General features: G+C 52.7%; 7 protein-coding genes across 7 annotated transcripts; 4 read left to right on the forward strand and 3 right to left on the reverse strand.

The window, feature by feature from the left end:
* Nucleotides 1–92: 92 nt before the first annotated feature.
* On the reverse strand, nt 93–3,387 carry COCVIDRAFT_22199 (hypothetical protein; the record flags this gene model as incomplete). Its single annotated transcript, XM_014706383.1, has 2 exons — nt 93–2,683; nt 3,288–3,387. 2 exons carry the CDS (start codon nt 3,385–3,387, stop codon nt 93–95), a joined length of 2,691 nt encoding a protein of 896 aa, XP_014561869.1.
* Nucleotides 3,388–3,454: 67 nt separating this feature from the next.
* Nucleotides 3,455–5,161, forward strand: COCVIDRAFT_22200 (hypothetical protein; the record flags this gene model as incomplete). The annotated part of the gene is made up of 2 exons (XM_014706384.1): nt 3,455–3,820; nt 3,875–5,161. 2 exons carry the CDS (start codon nt 3,455–3,457, stop codon nt 5,159–5,161), a joined length of 1,653 nt encoding a protein of 550 aa, XP_014561870.1.
* Nucleotides 5,162–5,692: 531 nt separating this feature from the next.
* COCVIDRAFT_22201 (hypothetical protein) lies at nt 5,693–6,560 on the reverse strand (the record flags this gene model as incomplete). The annotated part of the gene is made up of 5 exons (XM_014706385.1): nt 5,693–5,823; nt 5,879–5,959; nt 6,024–6,413; nt 6,465–6,477; nt 6,540–6,560. 5 exons carry the CDS (start codon nt 6,558–6,560, stop codon nt 5,693–5,695), a joined length of 636 nt encoding a protein of 211 aa, XP_014561871.1.
* A 609-nt stretch (nt 6,561–7,169) lies between these two features.
* Nucleotides 7,170–10,629, forward strand: COCVIDRAFT_85180 (hypothetical protein; the record flags this gene model as incomplete). The annotated part of the gene is made up of 6 exons (XM_014706491.1): nt 7,170–7,375; nt 7,529–8,239; nt 8,309–9,024; nt 9,139–9,707; nt 9,756–10,174; nt 10,227–10,629. The coding sequence occupies 6 exons, from the start codon at nt 7,170–7,172 to the stop codon at nt 10,627–10,629; spliced, it is 3,024 nt and encodes a 1,007-aa protein (XP_014561977.1).
* Nucleotides 10,630–11,437: 808 nt separating this feature from the next.
* Nucleotides 11,438–12,837, reverse strand: COCVIDRAFT_85407 (hypothetical protein; the record flags this gene model as incomplete). The annotated part of the gene is made up of 2 exons (XM_014706492.1): nt 11,438–12,505; nt 12,667–12,837. 2 exons carry the CDS (start codon nt 12,835–12,837, stop codon nt 11,438–11,440), a joined length of 1,239 nt encoding a protein of 412 aa, XP_014561978.1.
* A 1,055-nt stretch (nt 12,838–13,892) lies between these two features.
* Nucleotides 13,893–15,940, forward strand: COCVIDRAFT_33231 (hypothetical protein; the record flags this gene model as incomplete). Its single annotated transcript, XM_014706493.1, has 3 exons — nt 13,893–13,913; nt 14,002–14,833; nt 14,883–15,940. 3 exons carry the CDS (start codon nt 13,893–13,895, stop codon nt 15,938–15,940), a joined length of 1,911 nt encoding a protein of 636 aa, XP_014561979.1.
* A 318-nt stretch (nt 15,941–16,258) lies between these two features.
* Nucleotides 16,259–17,341, forward strand: COCVIDRAFT_33232 (hypothetical protein; the record flags this gene model as incomplete). Its single annotated transcript, XM_014706494.1, has 2 exons — nt 16,259–16,450; nt 16,508–17,341. 2 exons carry the CDS (start codon nt 16,259–16,261, stop codon nt 17,339–17,341), a joined length of 1,026 nt encoding a protein of 341 aa, XP_014561980.1.
* Nucleotides 17,342–17,806: the final 465 nt, after the last annotated feature.

A 17,806-nucleotide genomic window follows, 5' to 3' on the forward strand; every position in this document is an offset into this window, starting at 1 on the left:
ATGCAAGAATAAAGTAAAGACAGCAACAATAAAGATGTGGCTTCTCATGTATATGCTGTCTCGTATTTACATACACACACAGTGCATGGTGCCTAATCAGCCTGATACGTGTCAATGTTACTGTCAATGACACTGGCAGGAGTGATTTCCCAGTTGGAATCAAAGAAGCCCATAGCCAGCACACCCTCAATTCCCTTCCATCTTGCACTTTCACCGAAGATTACAAAGTCTGGTTGACCCACGCCTGTCATAAGGGGCAAAATCCGTGCCGCCTGCTGCAGTCCTGCCTCATCAGAACCCCAGAGAACCAATTCCAGTCGTTCACCTTCAAGTGGGCGAAGGAACGCTGCACCACGGGCCTCCTCCCCATACTGGTGCTCCTGACCACGATAATCGCGAATAGTGACTCCAAATTCACCGACATGGACGGGAAAGCTAGATTGGAACGGCGGGAGACTACTGGCGATACCTAGGGTGATGACATTCCCAGAAGAGTCTGGAGGGATAGACTTCGATGCAGATGGGAGAATTTGGGTGTCTGCTTTGAAGTATTGGTGGAGATTGCGGGAAACCTGCAAAGCAATATGAGATGCGGCGGTAGACCCTGAATGACGAATAATAAAGGAGCCTTGTGTACGAAGAATGGCAGTCATGGAACCCAGCTGACGACCATTTCGTTGGAGATGTCCGGTTTCTTTCCCACCTGGACCCAGCGTCCAACCATCCGCCGATTTGTAGACATTGATTACTGCCTCTCCTGGACTTGGCGTACCTGGGAGTTCCACCCTTTTCTGGTCAATGATTACCGACTCCTTCCAAAGAGCGATATCAAATTCAAGATCTTGCACATTGGAAGTCCTGATAACGTTCCCTCGAACACTGACTCTTCCATATCGTCCTGGATCCTCTAAATGTTTCACTCCGATCCCACCTTTGCTACCCATATCTCCTGGATCTCCAACGAGGAAGCTGAACTGCTTCAGTTTTCGTGGCATGGCATCCTCACTATTTGTCTGTGTGTAATAGAAGCTGACTAATTGCGGTGTAGTCATGACACCATCCCACCAATGGCTGAAGCCAACGACCTCGTTGAAACTCGAGTTAGCGTTCTCTTGATGGATTTGTTGTGCTAGTAGGCGCGAATTGTACGCCGGTACGTTGTCATCAATGCCGCCATGCTGCTGTTGAATAGGAATACCTCGCACATTCGGCATCAGCAATTCATGGCGATAACTGTTTAGGGATGCGCTTATCGTCTCTTTGCGCCTAGGGTCTGCGCCCTGCCAAAGTTCGTATGGGACATACTTTTGGATACTGGTGTATCCAGAAATCGGGGCCGCAGCCAGCACCTTGTCTGGACGATGTGTCAAGGCGAACCAAGTCCCTTGACCGCCATTGGAGTGACCTGAAACTATCCAGCGATCTACATCAACGTCGGGGCCAGTCCAGTTGTTGTTTTGAATCCAGTCTGGAATTGCCGAAATTGCTGCTTCAACATCAGTAAAGCCCCAGTTGTGCCAGTCATCGCCGGACCATGTAGTAACGCCTGTTGGGAACAACACCCATGCGCAGAGGTCTGACACAGGGTCAAGTGCATGATATACCATGGGGTTGTCAGCTTCAACTCCTGCTCCATGAAGCTGCAGAAGAACCGGTAGTTTCGAGCGATTGGGTTGGCAAGTCGCGTTCTTGGTAGGAGGCCGAAGCATAGCGTAGGATACCATGCCACCTGAATGGAGAAATGTAATCTTATGAGGTGCATAAAGGTCTACGTGGTTAAGGGGCTGGGAAGCGCGGATTGTCGAAGATTGGGTGCTGCCAACTGTTCTGTATTTTATCTCATAGTCCGTAGTAGACGTATTAGTGGCTGCTGGAAGGATATCGAATGACACAGGCCTCGTTTGACCAGCAACTATGGTCATAGGGAAGGTACGACGATCGTCTGAGGACATGTGGTTCCTCTGGTCAGCGACGTCTGAGTCTACTTTGAAAGGAGTCTGACCAGTCACGTCTCGCTCCGTGAAGGGAATTTGAGAGCTGGCAATTGATTGTTGAATGCTCAAAATCTCAATATCCTCCTGCCCGCTATTCCTCAGGGATACCGACCCGATATTAGAGGCGGGCTTTCCATTTATGAAATCAGACATCAGAATTCCAGTGTTCGCAAGTTCGAGTGATCCAGTCACTTGTCGTATGTCGACCACAACGTCAATTGTGGGCTCTAGAATACCCCCAAAGGCTCTTACGTCGCGGACCAGGCGGATATCAATTCTGTGTGAACCAGGCGTAAGATGTAACACAGGAGGTGCGTGCCGGTAGCTGTAGTAGTCACCCCCGAAATAATGCTTATCGTCGATCCAGTACTCTAGGATAGAGTCCGTGTGCAAGACGACAGGCTGAGTATCATTCCCGCCCACAACAATCTCGCCGCGTACCCAGGCCTGGTACTGAACGGCAGCCCATCCGTAAATGACTTTTAAAAATTCCCAGTCGACGTTTGAATAGCTGATGCTCAAAGATGCATTAGCCGAGCTGACAGTGCTTAGGGTCTGCTTAGCCTTGGTGATGTTCCACGACGCAGTCCCATTCGCTGGTAGGGCACTAGGGAATTTTGCGGCTGGGTCGTAAGTGAGGTTCCTAAAGCCGCCAGCATACTCTAGTGGATCTGCACCCCACGAAGCCTCTAGGTATACGTTAGTAGGTGGGGGTTGCTCTCAGGCTAGCGTGCTCATTCATGACGTGCCTCTGGTCCCAATTTGAAAAGGTCCAAGAACGTGCCATGCTTCGTCGAAGGACAACATGGAGACGCTGTGTGCTCGAGCAGCTAGCGGCCGCTGTAACAGGAGTAGGAATGAAGAAAGCAAAACCGATGACGATAGTCGATTCAACTTCACAAACATAGTCTGACTGCTGGACCCGCTTGATGCATGCGAACTAGACCAGAAAATGATTTTTCTGTTAGTTTTCTTTTCTTTTTAATTGTAATTGATGTCTCTGCGGTAAGGAAGACCAAGTGACGCAGACGTTGGAAGCTCTATCAGCGGAGCTCGACCGACGAATCGTAGTGGTGGTGCAAAGCCAAGCAGTCGCCTGTCTCCCCGCCCCCCTGTCACTTTGCCCCCCAGCCATCAACCGAACCGCTTTTGGACGCGTGTCGATAGGATCACGAACGCTAGCCAGACAATTCTCCGCTAATTACGGACCCATTGCGACGCTTGTTTTCTAACACCGCGTCCTATTCTTGGGACAATCCTCCGTCCAGATCCCCGGTACACGCCCCTCGCTACCGTTGCCAGGCCCCGCGACTTTCGGCGTCTTGTACATGTAACCCGCATTGCACTCCCTATAGTCTGTAACCCCGACGCTTGATTCCCTTTCACCACCCATGGCGTAACGAACTCTTTCACGATAAACCCCCTCACTCCTCTCGACGACGCTTTGCTCCGCAGTCGCCATGTCGCCCCCGTCGGCGCGGGACCCCAGTCCCAATGCTACCTTCAAATTTCCCGCCTTCCAACCCGATCTCATGCCTACACCAGAGGAGGACCATGGCTATGGCCTCAGCTCGTCGCGGTCCCCTAGTCCCAATCCTGCAACTCAAGCCAACGGTAGCGCGATGCCCGCAGATAGGTGGCAACCGCGCAAAGAGGCGAGGTTCGGCGGAGTGAATGCTTCGACGTCGGGCCCCTCGACCAGACACGGGCGCCAAAAGAGCTTGAGCGAAGCCTTCAAGACGATACGCACGCGCAAAGGCAGCGTCAGCCAGAATGCCCACGAGATTGCCGACGCGCTCAAGGCACCGCTCTCACCAAAGCTCATTGTATGCTTTCCAACGCACAAGGTACACATGACGCAACGCTAACTCGAGGCGCAGTTGCTATGTGGCGCCTGGTATATGACGTCCATCTTTACGAACATGTCCTCCAAGGCCATTCTCACCGCGCTGCCCAAACCCATTACCCTCACGACTGTGCAGTTTGCCTTTGTATCTGGCTGGTGTCTGATACTCGGCATGCTGGCCAGGAAGTTTCCGCGCTTGAAACAGACAATGCCCTTTTTGAAATATGGAATCCGCCCGCCCTCAAGGGAGCTCGTCATGGCCACACTGCCCCTGACATGCTTTCAAATTGGTGGACATATACTGAGCGCGGACGCTACGTCGAGAATACCCGTGTCGCTCGTGCACACTATCAAGGGACTTTCGCCGCTCCTGACTGTCATGGCATACAGCATCTTTTTCAAGATCCAGTACTCGCTGCCTACATATCTCTCACTGATACCTCTCACTCTGGGTGTAGTACTAGCATGCTCAGCTGACTTCAACGCCAACTTCATCGGCTTGATCTCCGCTTTCGCCAGCGCGATCCTCTTCGTAGTACAGAACATTGTCTCGAAGCAAATCTTCAACGATGCCGCAGCTGCAGAGAAAGACGGACTCCCACCCAACCGATTCACCAAGCCAGATAAGCTCAATCTACTTTGCTACTCCTCCGGACTTGCGTTCCTCTTTACCCTCCCTCTCTGGCTATGGTCCGAGGGCTTCACGCTCATTTTTGACTTTTTGCACGATGCCTCGATCGAACTTTCAGATCACCCCGACGCTCTTGACCACGGACGACTATTCATCGAGTTTCTCTTCAACGGAACATTCCATTTTGGACAAAACATTGTAGCTTTTGTGCTACTATCCATGGTTTCCCCTGTCACGTACTCCGTCGCGAGTTTGATCAAGCGCGTCTTCGTCATTGTCTTCGCCATTGTCTGGTTCGGAAAACCAATGACCAAAGTACAGGCCTTCGGGTTTGTACTCACCTTCCTCGGCCTATACCTCTACGACCGCACACACGATTCCGCCAGGGCGGACAAGCGCGCAAAAGCGCTCAAGTCCAAGGACCATGGCACGCTTCTCCCACTTGCGACGGATGTCAAGTCGCGAGCAGCATTCACAGCTAGTCCATCGACCATGTCGGGAACGGGAATGTATCCCATGGCAGGCATTTCCGAGTCGAGAGATGAGAAGCGAGATGACAGTCTGGGCGGGGCGGCATATAGACGGACGTCTGAGCAGAGCGCACAGTATCTGCCTCCTGGGACAAAGGCAGAAGAGACATGGCGACCTAATGACATGAATGGCAGTAGAAAGAGTATAGGCGTTTCATGAGCATGATGAGCATACCCCAAACCAATAGACATTCTGCATTTTCCTTCCTTTCGGACAAGAATACATCCCGTCGATTAGTGATTGTGACATATATCTCTCTCCAAGTAGCGATTGTGACATGGTATGTTTGTGGAACCCGCAAAAAAAGAATCTAACATGAAGTGTCATTGCATAAGACGTCAGATACACATCAGTCAATTCCATTATCATCTCCCGTGTCCAACATAAAAACAGGGCCTTGCGGCAGGCAAAACCAAGTATCGAGATCCCCCCCTTCCCCCAAGACACCTTTAGCCGAACAGAAAGCAAGCAGAGACACAAAGCACATGTAAAAAGCGAGGGACTTCCTGGACGCCAATTGGAGGGCATTTGCGTGACTCGTGTAGCACATTGCATTCATGGTATCGCCCGCCGTGGGAGCGCACCGTCCTTGTCCCGGTCAAAACAACATGCGCCACGCAGAAGCAGCCAGGGCCAGGGCCAGAGACAGTGTCGGCGGAGCATTGCTGTTTGGGCTGGTGGGTTGTTCGTCTAGCAGCATCCCTTCTTCTGCTCTGCGTCGGCCGACTTGCTGATTTCGAGCACCTTGCGGTCGTTGCCCAGGACTGGGCCACTGCCTTCGCCCTGGTCAAGAGCTTTGCTTGAGACGATGCGGTAGATTTCTGGGAGTCAAGTTAATGACAATGCTTCTTGGAGCTACTGGTGGGGGGCGCCTACCTGTGAGAATGTTCTGGAAAGCAAGCTCGACGTTGCTGGCGTCCAAGGCGGACGTCTCAATGAAGGAAAGGTTGTTCTCGCCTATAAATAGTGGTTAGTACAAACGTGAGTGAACAACCAAAAGCCGCATATCAGGTATACGCACTCGCAAACTGCTTAGCCTCCTCAGTTGGCACTGCCCGCAGATGCCTCAAATCGCTCTTGTTACCGACGAGCATAATGACAATGTTGGAGTCGGCATGGTCGCGCAGCTCCTTGAGCCACCTGGTGACGTTCTCGTATGTCTGGTGCTTGCTGATGTCGTAGACAAGCAGAGCGCCGACTGCGCCACGGTAGTATGCGGATGTGATGGCGCGGTAACGCTCCTGGCCGGCAGTATCCCAAATCTGGGCCTTGATCGTCTTGGCGTCGACTTGAATGGAACGGGTCGCAAACTCGACACCGATGGTCGACTTTGAGTCGAGGTTGAACTCGTTGCGCGTGAAACGGCTCAAAAGGTTGGATTTACCGACGCCAGAGTCTCCGATGAGCACCACTGCGGGGGTTAGCGGGGCAGTCTAAGGACGATGACGGGGCCTGGAGGTACCCTTGAAGAGGAACTGTGTAGGCGGGCGGTCAGCAGATGCGGTAGACTGTCGACTGCAGGCGGACGGGCACTCACGTCATATTCGTCGTTGGCCATTATGACCGTGGGCGGGGAGGAAGATGGGGTGGGCGGTTGGGCGGTTGGGTGGACAAGGAGAATTTGGTGGTGAGGTGATGGAGGGGACTAGCAAGCAGAGCCAAGAGGACGTCGCAGAAGCAGGACAGGCTAGGCAGGAGAGGCGTGTGTTTTGGGGCCGGTGGTGGTGGACAGGTGCTTGTATCTCGCTGCCTCCTGGAGTTGCTCCACCAAGCACCAGCCAGCGCCCTCCCCAGCGAACGAGCGAGCCCGAGCCCTTGCCTGTCTTAGGTAAGCGAGCCGCTAGTGACATTCCCGACTTTCACCTTCCCCATGCACCTACGTAGTCCTCCTTACCGTGCATGCAACGCAGGGGTGCTCGGTTGTGCCTGTCTGGTACTGGCTTTGATTTGCTTGTTTTGTCCACCTCATCGCTCAACGCTCAAAACGCCACTTAGATAGTCTCTCACTTTTCCTCTCCGCGTGCCCACTGCTGCTGCACCTTGCACAGGACCGCGTGCTCTATTTAGTGCCGGGCCAATTGCACCCACACAGCGATCACCTGCGTGCCGTTCCAGTTTCAGCATTTCATACTTGCCGCTCCTCACCAATCAGGAACTCGCCCGCCACATGTCTCCACAACCCGACACAGACTTGGACGCCGACGACATTTCCATCACATCGACGGTCGAGGGCGAACCCCCTGACGATGCAGTCTACGCAGTCGAGGAAATTCTGGCCGAGAAGTGGGACATTTGGGACGATGATGATCCTTACCAACCCCCCTTCCGCGGTATCAAGTACCTGACCAAATGGGATGGCTATCCACTTCACGAGTGAGTTGACCATTCCGCCTTGTCGGAAGCTGGCTGACGAGTAGTGAAGATGTAAGTATTCCAAGCCTCCCTGCAAAACAAACTTTTTCCAGATTTTTCGTCATGGTAGCCTGCCATGCAATCTCACCTCCCCACATCCACGAGTTACTAAAGCCTCATAGGCACTTGGGAGCCCATATCCGCCTTTATAATTCCTGATGATGATGGTAACAATCCATCCGACACACCACCATTGCTCCGAGCATGGCATGAATGTAGGAAGTCTATGGGCGAGCCTCACTTCCACAGGTATTGTCAAAAGAACATAGACGACTTCCATGCCGCAATCGAAGCTGCAGAAACGGCCAGGGCGGCCAGAAAAGCAAAGCGCGATAAGAAGCGCCAGAGGCTTGCATTGTCAAAGAAACGGTCGGCACTTTTTGTGTCGAACAGCGAAGCCGAAGATGGGCGTGCCGCATCAAATCAATCGCAGGAGCAGAACTTTCCACAAGCTGCTGTCGGTGCTCACAGCCCATCATCAGCCAAGCAACCTCAAACAGCCCGTAAACTACCTTTGGCGCAGTCGGATCTATCATCATCCGAGGCAGACTTAACAGATGACTCAACGATGGCTGAATTGGGTAAAATTTCGAAAAAGACGACACGCAGTTCAATTGGCACCAAGGGTTCGGCTAGTGATAGTCAATCAAGACGCAATTCATTGCAGTTACCATGCAGCCCGACTAAACGCACTGCGGTACCTGTGAGCAAGGAACCAATCGCAAAAGCAACCCAAACCAAGCAGGCAACCAACCAGGAGCTACAGAAACCATCTCAACCTCTAAAAGATGCAGTTCCGCAGAGTAATAAACCAGCTGCAGCGGCGTCTGTGACAGCTAATGAAGCTAATGCTCCTCCTTCAAAATCCAAACAGCAGCAAGCAAACACTACCAGCGCAACACCAATGGCTCGTGCGTCTAATACTTCAATTGCTTCTGCAGAAAGACCGGTCAACAAGGCCAAACGTAGTGGTGCCATAAGGGTGGTAAACCAGCCAAAGGTGCAGTTGCGTAGTGAATGGACAAAGGGCCAAAAAGCATTCTCCACTTTACACTTCCGAGCAGTGGCACTAAAGCGGTCGCGTGCTGAAGGCACGCCTAATCCGGCAGCACTCGAGATTGTAAATGACCCGTCTAGTACCGTCAGGCCAAAACCCCCAGTCCCACGTGATGATCCCTATGCTCGCCGTGAGGTTGGCCAGAGCCGTCCAAGGAGCCCAGAGTGCGATGATGCTCAGGGAGGGTCTAGGAGCGAGATTTTGACCGACGAAAATATCCCCCTAGCACCCTGGGAGGTGGACAAAATTCCGCAGGTGTGTCCTGAATGGCGGCTCAGCAACAACTGTACAAAGACTGCTCAAGTCTGTATTTTTCTGCATCGCAACAAGGATCCAGACGGGCGCGATTACCCTGTAGGCCATGCTGGAGGATTTATACCCCCAAAATACCGCAGGCCACCTCTTACATGCACCCACTGGCTGTACGGAAAGACTGGATGTTTTAAGCCAGCTGACAAGTGTCTCTTTGCCCACCGAAATACCGGCTGGGCACCAAACGAAAATCACGCCAGCGATACCCCTACTCGAATCGAGAAGAATATAAAGCCGATGTGTGAGCGAAAAGGTGGTACACCGAAATCAGTGAAGCCACTTGATGAGCGAACAAATGGTGCACAGAAGCCAATGGAGCCGCACAACGAGCGACCAGAAATCGTATCGAAACCAGCAAAGCCGCAAAATGAGCGAAAACATGGTGCACTAAAGCCAGTGAAAAGTATGGATAGACTGGCCCCTCAGGATTTGACATGCTGGTACTGGGCCAATGACATTTGTCGAAACACTGCGGAGAAATGCCAGTTCCAACATTATGATACTGGAATTCCTGCTCGTGCTCCGCATAACTACGCTGTATCTTCTTATCGTCCTCTGCCTGACAAGAGCGAGGATGTGGCGCCTACAGACGATGATTTATCTCGTCTCAAGTCGCCCAAGGTTGCGGATCCTGTGGAACTTGGTGCACCCGAAGCAACGTGTGAGAAGGTGCGGAAGAGGATCGACTCAGTGTGCGATCTCGACTTTGAAGAATTATTTGGCAGTAATAATTGTGAAAGAGGAATTAAACTAATAGACCGACGAGCTTTCTTGGTGTACCACTCAGAAGAGCATGCGGAGGAGCTGGAGTTGATTACTCGATGGCTGCTGATGCACCACGTCGAGGTCAGTGGCGTACATTTTTCAGGCGGGTGGGCGAAGTTCCAGCAGGAAATTAAGAGCGGAGGTTCTGGCGTCATCATTGTAGGTTGAATGTGGAGTCAGCATTAGTGCTGTATTGACTTGTACTAGGCACATGCTGATTTCGAGTACTTCACCGAATTACCGGGATTAGGAGATATGCTCCATCATGAGATTCGTGTCTGGTCACTTGGCATCCAGGAAGGCATCGCGTACGATGCTGCTTTGTCACTTGATCCACTCGTATATCGCTATGGTCCGGTGGAAATCTTCCCCGTCGGTGGGTTCATCTACATTACCGACGAGGTATTTGACAAGGAGCCGCAAGTCGCTTTGAAAATTATCGAGCTATTCCTCGCGAAAGTTGAAGAATTGAAGCAGATCAAGGGCCTGCCAAATGCGGGAGGCCAGGTCGAAACCGCAAATCTACTCTGGCGTCTATGTGTCCGCCCAGAACTAATGAAGTATCTATTTGATTACTGCAAGAAGTACGAAGACCGGCTCGACAGCGGCGATGCAGAAATGCAGAGGTTTGTTATGCTCAATCATTATCTCACGAATGCAAACTAACAGCAACAACAGCCGTGCCCGCCTTTACACTCTCCTATCCGACACACGATACATCGAGCAAGACTACCCCTCTGAGCCCCTCAGCCGCATAATGGGCAAATTCCCCATTCTATCCGAGCGCCGAGTAATTGCAGACAGCGAGCCAGTCGCATACTTCAAAACAGTTAAACGCGACGCGGCGGCAGCCAACCTAAACATGATGCGCTACTATGCAGGCTTGCACGTTGACCTGCGACGCGACTACCGCCATTTTTTCCTGGTGCATACGGATCCACGGGCGGGGGTTGTGCAGCAGTGGCGAGACGAGATGCAGACGATTGGGCGGGTCATGTCTGCGTGGCAGTGTGTGCAGGAGTTGGAAAAGGAGAGTCGAGTGAGCATGATTGATTTTTACGAGCGGTTCATGGGAGAATAAGGGGAGGACGGGTGTGAGGGCGGTTGAGAAGAAAAAACGGGGCATCAATGCAACTGGTTTTCGATACTTCCTTTTTCTCTCTCTCTCTTCACTTTTCTTTACTTTTTCGGGAGTTTCATCCAAGTATGGGAAAGCGCATTGCACAAGGGAGTTTGGTAAGGTAATTTAACATTTTTTTTTCTCTTTTTTCTTTTTCTTTTCTAGTTTCGTACTTTCTTTGCTAGTGTTCTAAGCTACTGCGTGTGCTGTATGCGACATGGAACTACATGGTTTTTCTATCGATGCAAAGTACATTGGCCTTTTTTTGTATATGTGTATGGCTGAAGATATGTATGTATTGCGTGTTTGTGTGTGTGAAAGGTGGTTATAGGCGCTTAGAGAAGAAGAAAAAAAGCAAATGGGTATATGAGTAAAATGAGCTGCTTGATTGCAGTTGGGCCGGGGCCTTGGTATTACGCGCATGATATGCCATTTGATGGTCTTTGTTTGTGTGTTGAGGGGAGCAGTCTCGAGGGGCGGTAGTGACGAACAACGTCTATCGTCGTTCAAGTGATGTTTTAGGGATTGATTTTTTCCCCTAGTTGAAAGATTTGTCTCGTCGCCACTGTGGCGATAAAACTAGGACTGGGGGCTCCGTTCTGAGACTGCAGGGAGGAAATCCGGTCGGGTCCAGTGGTCGTATTACTGACGAGTGCATGTTTAGATGCGGACTAGACTGGATTTGGACCGAGACTCGTGCGCGGGTTAGGGTTGGAAGGATGCCAAGGACTCGATCGGCAGTCACGTGACATTCAATTTTGCACCTCCATCAACCGTGAGGCCCAAATTTCCGCGGAGACTCAGGGGCTGGCGCGGGTGTCAGCAGACTATCGCGGTGCATATCTCTCATTGCTTCTGCGTAGTCATTCTCGGCGACCCTGTGTCTTTCATCAGGGCCATACATGTCGTCGATGAAGTGATGCTGTTTCTTGCTCCCGGGATGTCCATTGTCTAGCGGCCCTGCAGGCTCATCGACTAGCGCACTAGGTACAATGTCCTCGGGGTCTAGGCCGGCGTTGCAGTCGCGATAGTCTGGTTGGTTTGGAAACATGACCGAGTCTTTGTGCGGTCTGCGAGCGCGTTTGGGCTTGAAGGGGAAATTGCTAGGATGGATATAGTCGCCATCGGGACTGCGAACATTTTGTAGAGCGTTGGCCTCTCTCTCCATCTCTTCCCAGGTAGCGACGAGGTTGTTGCCGTTGCGGCTGCGGCTGTCGCTCATGTCTCCAGAGAAGCTGCCTAATCGGCTAATTCGGAAAGCGCGGAGACGGTCCAGGGCGACCTTGAAATCGTCGAGAACAACCGAGTCGGTCAAGCACTTGAAGACAAAGGCGAATTTCCAGAAAGGATTGATACCCGTAGGGCCTGGGAGAGAAAGCGCGCCGGTGACAGACAGGATATCCATTATGATGAAGATGATGCTGAGAACCATGGAGAATAGCATGATGCCGAAGCGCGGAGAGATGCGTATGATTTCCTTGATGCTGAGCTCATACTGGGTCTTGATGACCCAGAAGAGGTAGACGGTGGTCAAGATCCACCATGGATCGCGGCAGAGAGCCTCGTAGGGCCTGGTGCTGAGAAAGAGCCTGTTGACGCCGTGGAAGTAGGCAAAGTTTGCGTAAATCTCGAGGATCCAGTATGGCTGGGCCAGGATGATGGTGCCGATGAAGATGTAGCTGGTGGGTTTTGAGAAAAAGGGCTTGATCTTCATCCAGGCAATGACATTATGCAGCGACCATGAAGCATTAAGGAAGATGGCGGCGACGGAGAGCCACCAGGCGTGGACAGGGGTGGGGAAGAATAACCAGAAGCCTTGCCATAAGCCGAGAATGAGCTGAGTGGGTAATTGGTCAGTGGGGCGCCTTGTGATAAAATGGAAGGCAGGATCAAGAGAGATGAAGACGACTTACTTCGAGGAGAATTAACTGGAGGTAAATGTTAGTAAATGGCGGGAAGTGTTTGGGGGGCGCAAGTTTGTTAGTGTGGTGGACTGACCTTGTGCAACAAGACGCCTCTGCGCATGTTTGCGAGGGTGATGAAGGCCATGATGATGAGGGAGCCGACGAGGTAGCCCTGGGCCCAGGCCTCGAGGACGAGCTCCTCGCGGTCGGTGGGCTTTGGGACGACGTGATTCTCCTGCCAGCCCATGTCTGGAAGAGGGCTCATGGTGTTGGGGTAAAAATTTCAATCCTGGAGGCGGGAAGCCGAGGCGGAAGCCGAGGAAGAGAGCAGTGATGTCACGCGGCGTAGGGCTTCACAGATGGGGCTCAACACTTTTACCATGGCTGAGGCGGAGAGGGCGAGTCGACAGCGGGCGAGGGTGTCGGGGGGTTATGAGGACGGTCGGGAGTCAGGGAGCACAGGAGCAAACAGGCGCAGGTTGGCCTTGTTGTGGCGCCGCTTCTCCGCATGATTCCATGGACAGTTGGGGAGGATGGACGGCACAGAGGCTCCGGGGCCGAGAGCGCATAGTGGGCTAGTGCTGTGGGCTGGCTGGGTTGGCTGGGCGGGCCTTCGCGTGCAGAGTTTTTGGCCGTGATGTGATCTTACTCGGTGCCGGAGCCAGTGCTGACGGAGGCGAAGGGCGTGTGTGTGTGTGTCGATGTGTTGGAGCGAGTCTGTGGACGTGTCGAGTTGCAGCACAGGCACAGACAGGCACAGGGGCGACGGTGCGTCGAGGGGTGCAGGCACAGGTAGCGCATCTACATGGGTGTGGTGGTACCTGTTGTACGTACCTTTTGTAGACTACACAGGCCTACTAACCTACTCGATACAAAGATAACACACACACACATATACATGGCAGCTTGGGGCGCACGGCGGATGGGCGACATGGGTTCGGTGCCAACGGCGGCGGCCTGGCCAGTCTGCTGGGATGCGGGGAGAGGGCAGGATTGGGCCATGGCCGGCATGGGCATTGCTTCCTCAACCTTCATTTTGGGGGGCCTCGTTGCTTGTATAGGGGCCGCCCTTGGTGTTTCTTTTTCTTTTTCTTTTTTTGTTACCAGGCCAGGCCACACACAAGCACTCGCTCAACGTATCTGCATATGCATAGTCGATTGCCCCTGCGTCGTTTGTCCTGGGCGAGCAGCAGCCCGCGCAGCGTCATCGCTCAGTGCAGGCGTGCCCCGCCACCCACACGCACACACACACACACATACCCATACGCACTCATGTCGCCGTCCCTCGTCGCCCGCACATTACACGGCCACTAATTGAGCATGTTCAAGAAGAAACCCAATGCAAGTGTCGCCCTGCACTCCTTGTACACACACACACACACATACACACACACACACATACACACACACACATATTGACAACGCCCAGATCAAGCCCCTCGCCCCGCTCAAGTCGAGCGACCGGCGCAGGACAGCGGACCAGATCATCGCAGACTTTGCCATAGACACGCCCACTGACGATGCCGCCGCTCTCACCGCCCTGCGACGCTCCATACTGCCCGACAATGCCCAGTCTGCCCGCTTCACCACCACGGCCGGCCCAGACCTCAGCACCGTCACGGGCACTCTCTATGTCGGCGCCCACGATGACGGCGACCAACGCGTCCTCTGGCTCAAGCTGCGCGACCGCCTCTACCCCACCGTCTACACGCTCTGGCACAACCCCGCCATCGTTCCCCTGCTGCACACCCCGCTCTTCGTCGTCGACAAGCTCAAGCAGGGCGCCGACTTGATGACGCCCGGCCTCCAGCGCGGCCCTCCCTTCCCCAAGAATGCTACCAAAGGCGCTATTGTTGCCATTGCCAGCCTCGAGGCTCCATCCGTGCCCATGGCCGTGGGCGAGTGCATCGTCGATGTCAGTGCTCTAGGAAGCACTCAAGGTACAAAGGGCCATGCCGTATCCACGATCCATTGGGCAGGTGACGAGTTGTGGTCCTGGAGTGCAGCAGGCAAGCCGGGCCGCGACCCCCCAGACACCATTGACGGCTGGGACAGCGACACATCCCCCGACGCATCCCTCGCGGACCGCACTGCCGCCATCCATCTTGACGGCGACGATGATCAAGACGGCGGCGTCCCACTCGGGACCACCCCCGCCGACCCTTCTCCGCCCGAAACCCTCGACGCTATCCAGGGCGAAGACGCACCCTCGAACCCTGATTTCATCGACACGCTCGAGGACAAGGAGCTGACGACCAAAGGTACCTTTGCTGCATTCACGCCCCACACCCAACAGCTAACCATGTCCAGAAATCGACGATGCCTTCAAAAACGCCTTTCTGTTCGGAGTGCGCTACCACATGGACCACAACAAACAACACCCGACCTACGGACTTGAATTCCCTCTGTCTCAGTCGCATGTCATGTCGCAACTCGTCCAGCCCTTTCTCCCCACTTACACTCCTGCGCGAACCGCTTCTTTGCAGATCAAAAAGACAAGCTGGAAGAATCTGCGAAAGTTCCTCAAGTACCTCGACAAGCAGCTCATCATCAAGTCCAAGGATCGTGACGGAAACGAGGTTGTTGTTCTCGATATTGATTTCAAAGACCGCCAGTTGGAGTCGTTTGTCCCATACAGATTACCCAAGAAGGACGGCCCGACTGCCACGAGTACAAGCGATAAGGCTGCCCCACCACTATCCGCCGACCCGTCACTCGGCCAGAAACTAAAGCTTGTTTCAGTACTCCGACCCAAGGAGAAATTAGCCCCTATCCTGGCTGCTTCTAAAGCGGACCCCCGAGGTCTTTACACGCCGGCCGAGCTCAAGCAGATCCTATTGGCATATGTCGAGGCTGAGAACCTCATTGATCAAAAGAACAAGCGTCTTGTTCGCATAAATCCCCAGCTAGCAGATGCACTCCTGGGCTCGTCGGCAGCCGACAACGCAGCGCTCTCATCAGGGGCCATGCCTAGAGACGCTCTGGCAGAACGCATGCTTGCGGCCGCCTCTCCCTTCCACGCAATTCTTCGCAACGATGCCAGCATTGCAGACACGAAGCCCAAAGCGGGCGCTCCACCCAAGATTCAAATCATCCTCGAGACACGTAGTGGCAACAAAACAGTCACAAAGGTTCATGGCCTGGAACCTTACTATATCTCCCATCAGCCTCTAGCCGACGAACTGAGAAAAACGTGTGCAGGCAGCACGAGCATCGACAAGCTGCAAGGTTCCAGTCCAAAAGCTCCCATCATGGAGGTTATGGTCCAAGGCCCGCAAAAGGATGCCATCATCAAGGCGTTGGAGAAGCGAGGTGTTAACAAGAATTGGGTCGACGTGGTAGACAAGACCAAGGGCAAGAAAAAGTAATACTTCCAAAAACGAGCATTAGTAAACGAGCTCCGGCATTAATCCTGCCCCACACGTGGCCGAGCGATCGGACTTTTTTGGTGGATTGCGTTATAATTAATCATTGATTTCCCTTGGACGTTGATGCGAGAGCATGGATGGTCGGGACTTTACTAAACTCCGAGCCGAGGCTTGTGATTAGAAACGTGACAATTCGATTAGGGTGGATGTGCTGCACTCCATCCGACCAACGTCCCTGCACTCGAATCGAAATCCGTGTTTTCTTTGCTGTCATCTTTGTTTCTTGGGTTTTCGTCGGTCAAACCTGGCATGGTAACCATGGTGCAAACGACTGGCGTTGTCGTTGCAGGTGCGTCCATGGCAGCCCTCGTGGCGCAACCGGCATGGAGAGACGGCCTGCTGGTTGCGCTGGCTCGCTGGACAGGCTATAATGCGCCTGGTGGTTTGTGGAGGATAGCTGCGATTCTTCTTGCCGCGGCCAACTTGAAGAACCTGCCCTTTGTCTGGCATGTATGACTACTTTTACCCGATACGAGATGCGAGCCAGCAAACTGATCAGGTACCTAGATACGTGTCTTTCGCGCCATGCTTTACCACATTTACGTCCAGCCTACGCCCATTCCTCCTCATGCCCTGTTTCAACCCATGATCTCCTCGACTCGGACCACCCTCGTCGAAACAGATTACAACTTGCACAAGTCCAACAGTACCTACTTCAGCGACATGGACGTTTCACGTACCCACCTCTTCACCGCGTTGATGCGTAACGCCATCCGAAAACAGAGTCGCCGGTCTGGCGCCAAAGTGGCTGGAGCTATGGGAGCCACAGAGGGTACACCAGGCAGGCATATCATCGCGCTAGGCGGGATAAGTTGTCTATTCAAGAGGGAGATTCCGCCTTATCAAAAGTTTGAAATGTGGACCAGACTACTCTGCTGGGATAGGAAGTGGTTCTACCTCGTAACTCATCTCGTCAAGCCCGGCGTAGCCCAGCCAGAGAGCTGGACACTGCAGCCTTGGAAAAAGTCAAAGACCCGTTCTGCAAACGTTGATCCGGAAAAGTTGAAAGGCGCAGTTTACGCGACTGCACTTGCCAAGTACGTCATTAAGCGTGGCAGGATCACAGTCCCGCCAGAGCAGGCCCTCGTTGACTCCGAAATGGTCCCATTGAAACCAGAGGGATGGGAATACCACGGTCCCGTGCCCGAGCAAAACGAGCAAAACGAAACTAGCTTACCCAGGGTCGTCCAGCCAGACGAATGGAACTGGGACATCATCGAGGCGGAGCGACTACGCGGGCTGGAAATTGCAAGCAAATTTGCCGCCATGGACGGCCTGCATGATTTCTTCGATGGCGGTAAAGAAGGCGTACTGGGCGAGTATGCAGATCTGCTCTTTTGAGTCAAACAGTCAAGACATTGTGGTGGAGGAATCACTAGATAGGATAGAAATGAGGTTCAAAGAGTGATTAAGACGGACAGATAATGTGCAGGCGCTCTGGGGAGTTTGATACCCTAAGTACACTTAGACATGCACATACTCTTTGTGTATACATAGAAAATAAATGTATTTTTTTTTCTTCCCTCAGCATTATCGTCCAATTACTACTATTATTCCTATTCGTAAACAAGAAAAAGCTGTTCTAAACCTAGGGGGGGGGGTTTTTTGAAAGGAAGGGATGTTGCAGTCATATCCCATCGTCAAATACCTCAAGCAGATTGCAACAAAAGCGGGTTATACTATTTGAGATGTCAGTTAAATTTTTTTAAAAAAAAGGTATATACACCTGTTTACTTTCCAAAATCGATTTATAAACGCAATCATGAAGATTATTCATATAAACATTATCTAATCACGTGCATGAAA

This window comes from Bipolaris victoriae (genome assembly GCF_000527765.1).
Source record: "Bipolaris victoriae FI3 unplaced genomic scaffold scaffold_3, whole genome shotgun sequence".
Lineage (NCBI taxonomy): Eukaryota > Fungi > Ascomycota > Dothideomycetes > Pleosporales > Pleosporaceae > Bipolaris > Bipolaris victoriae.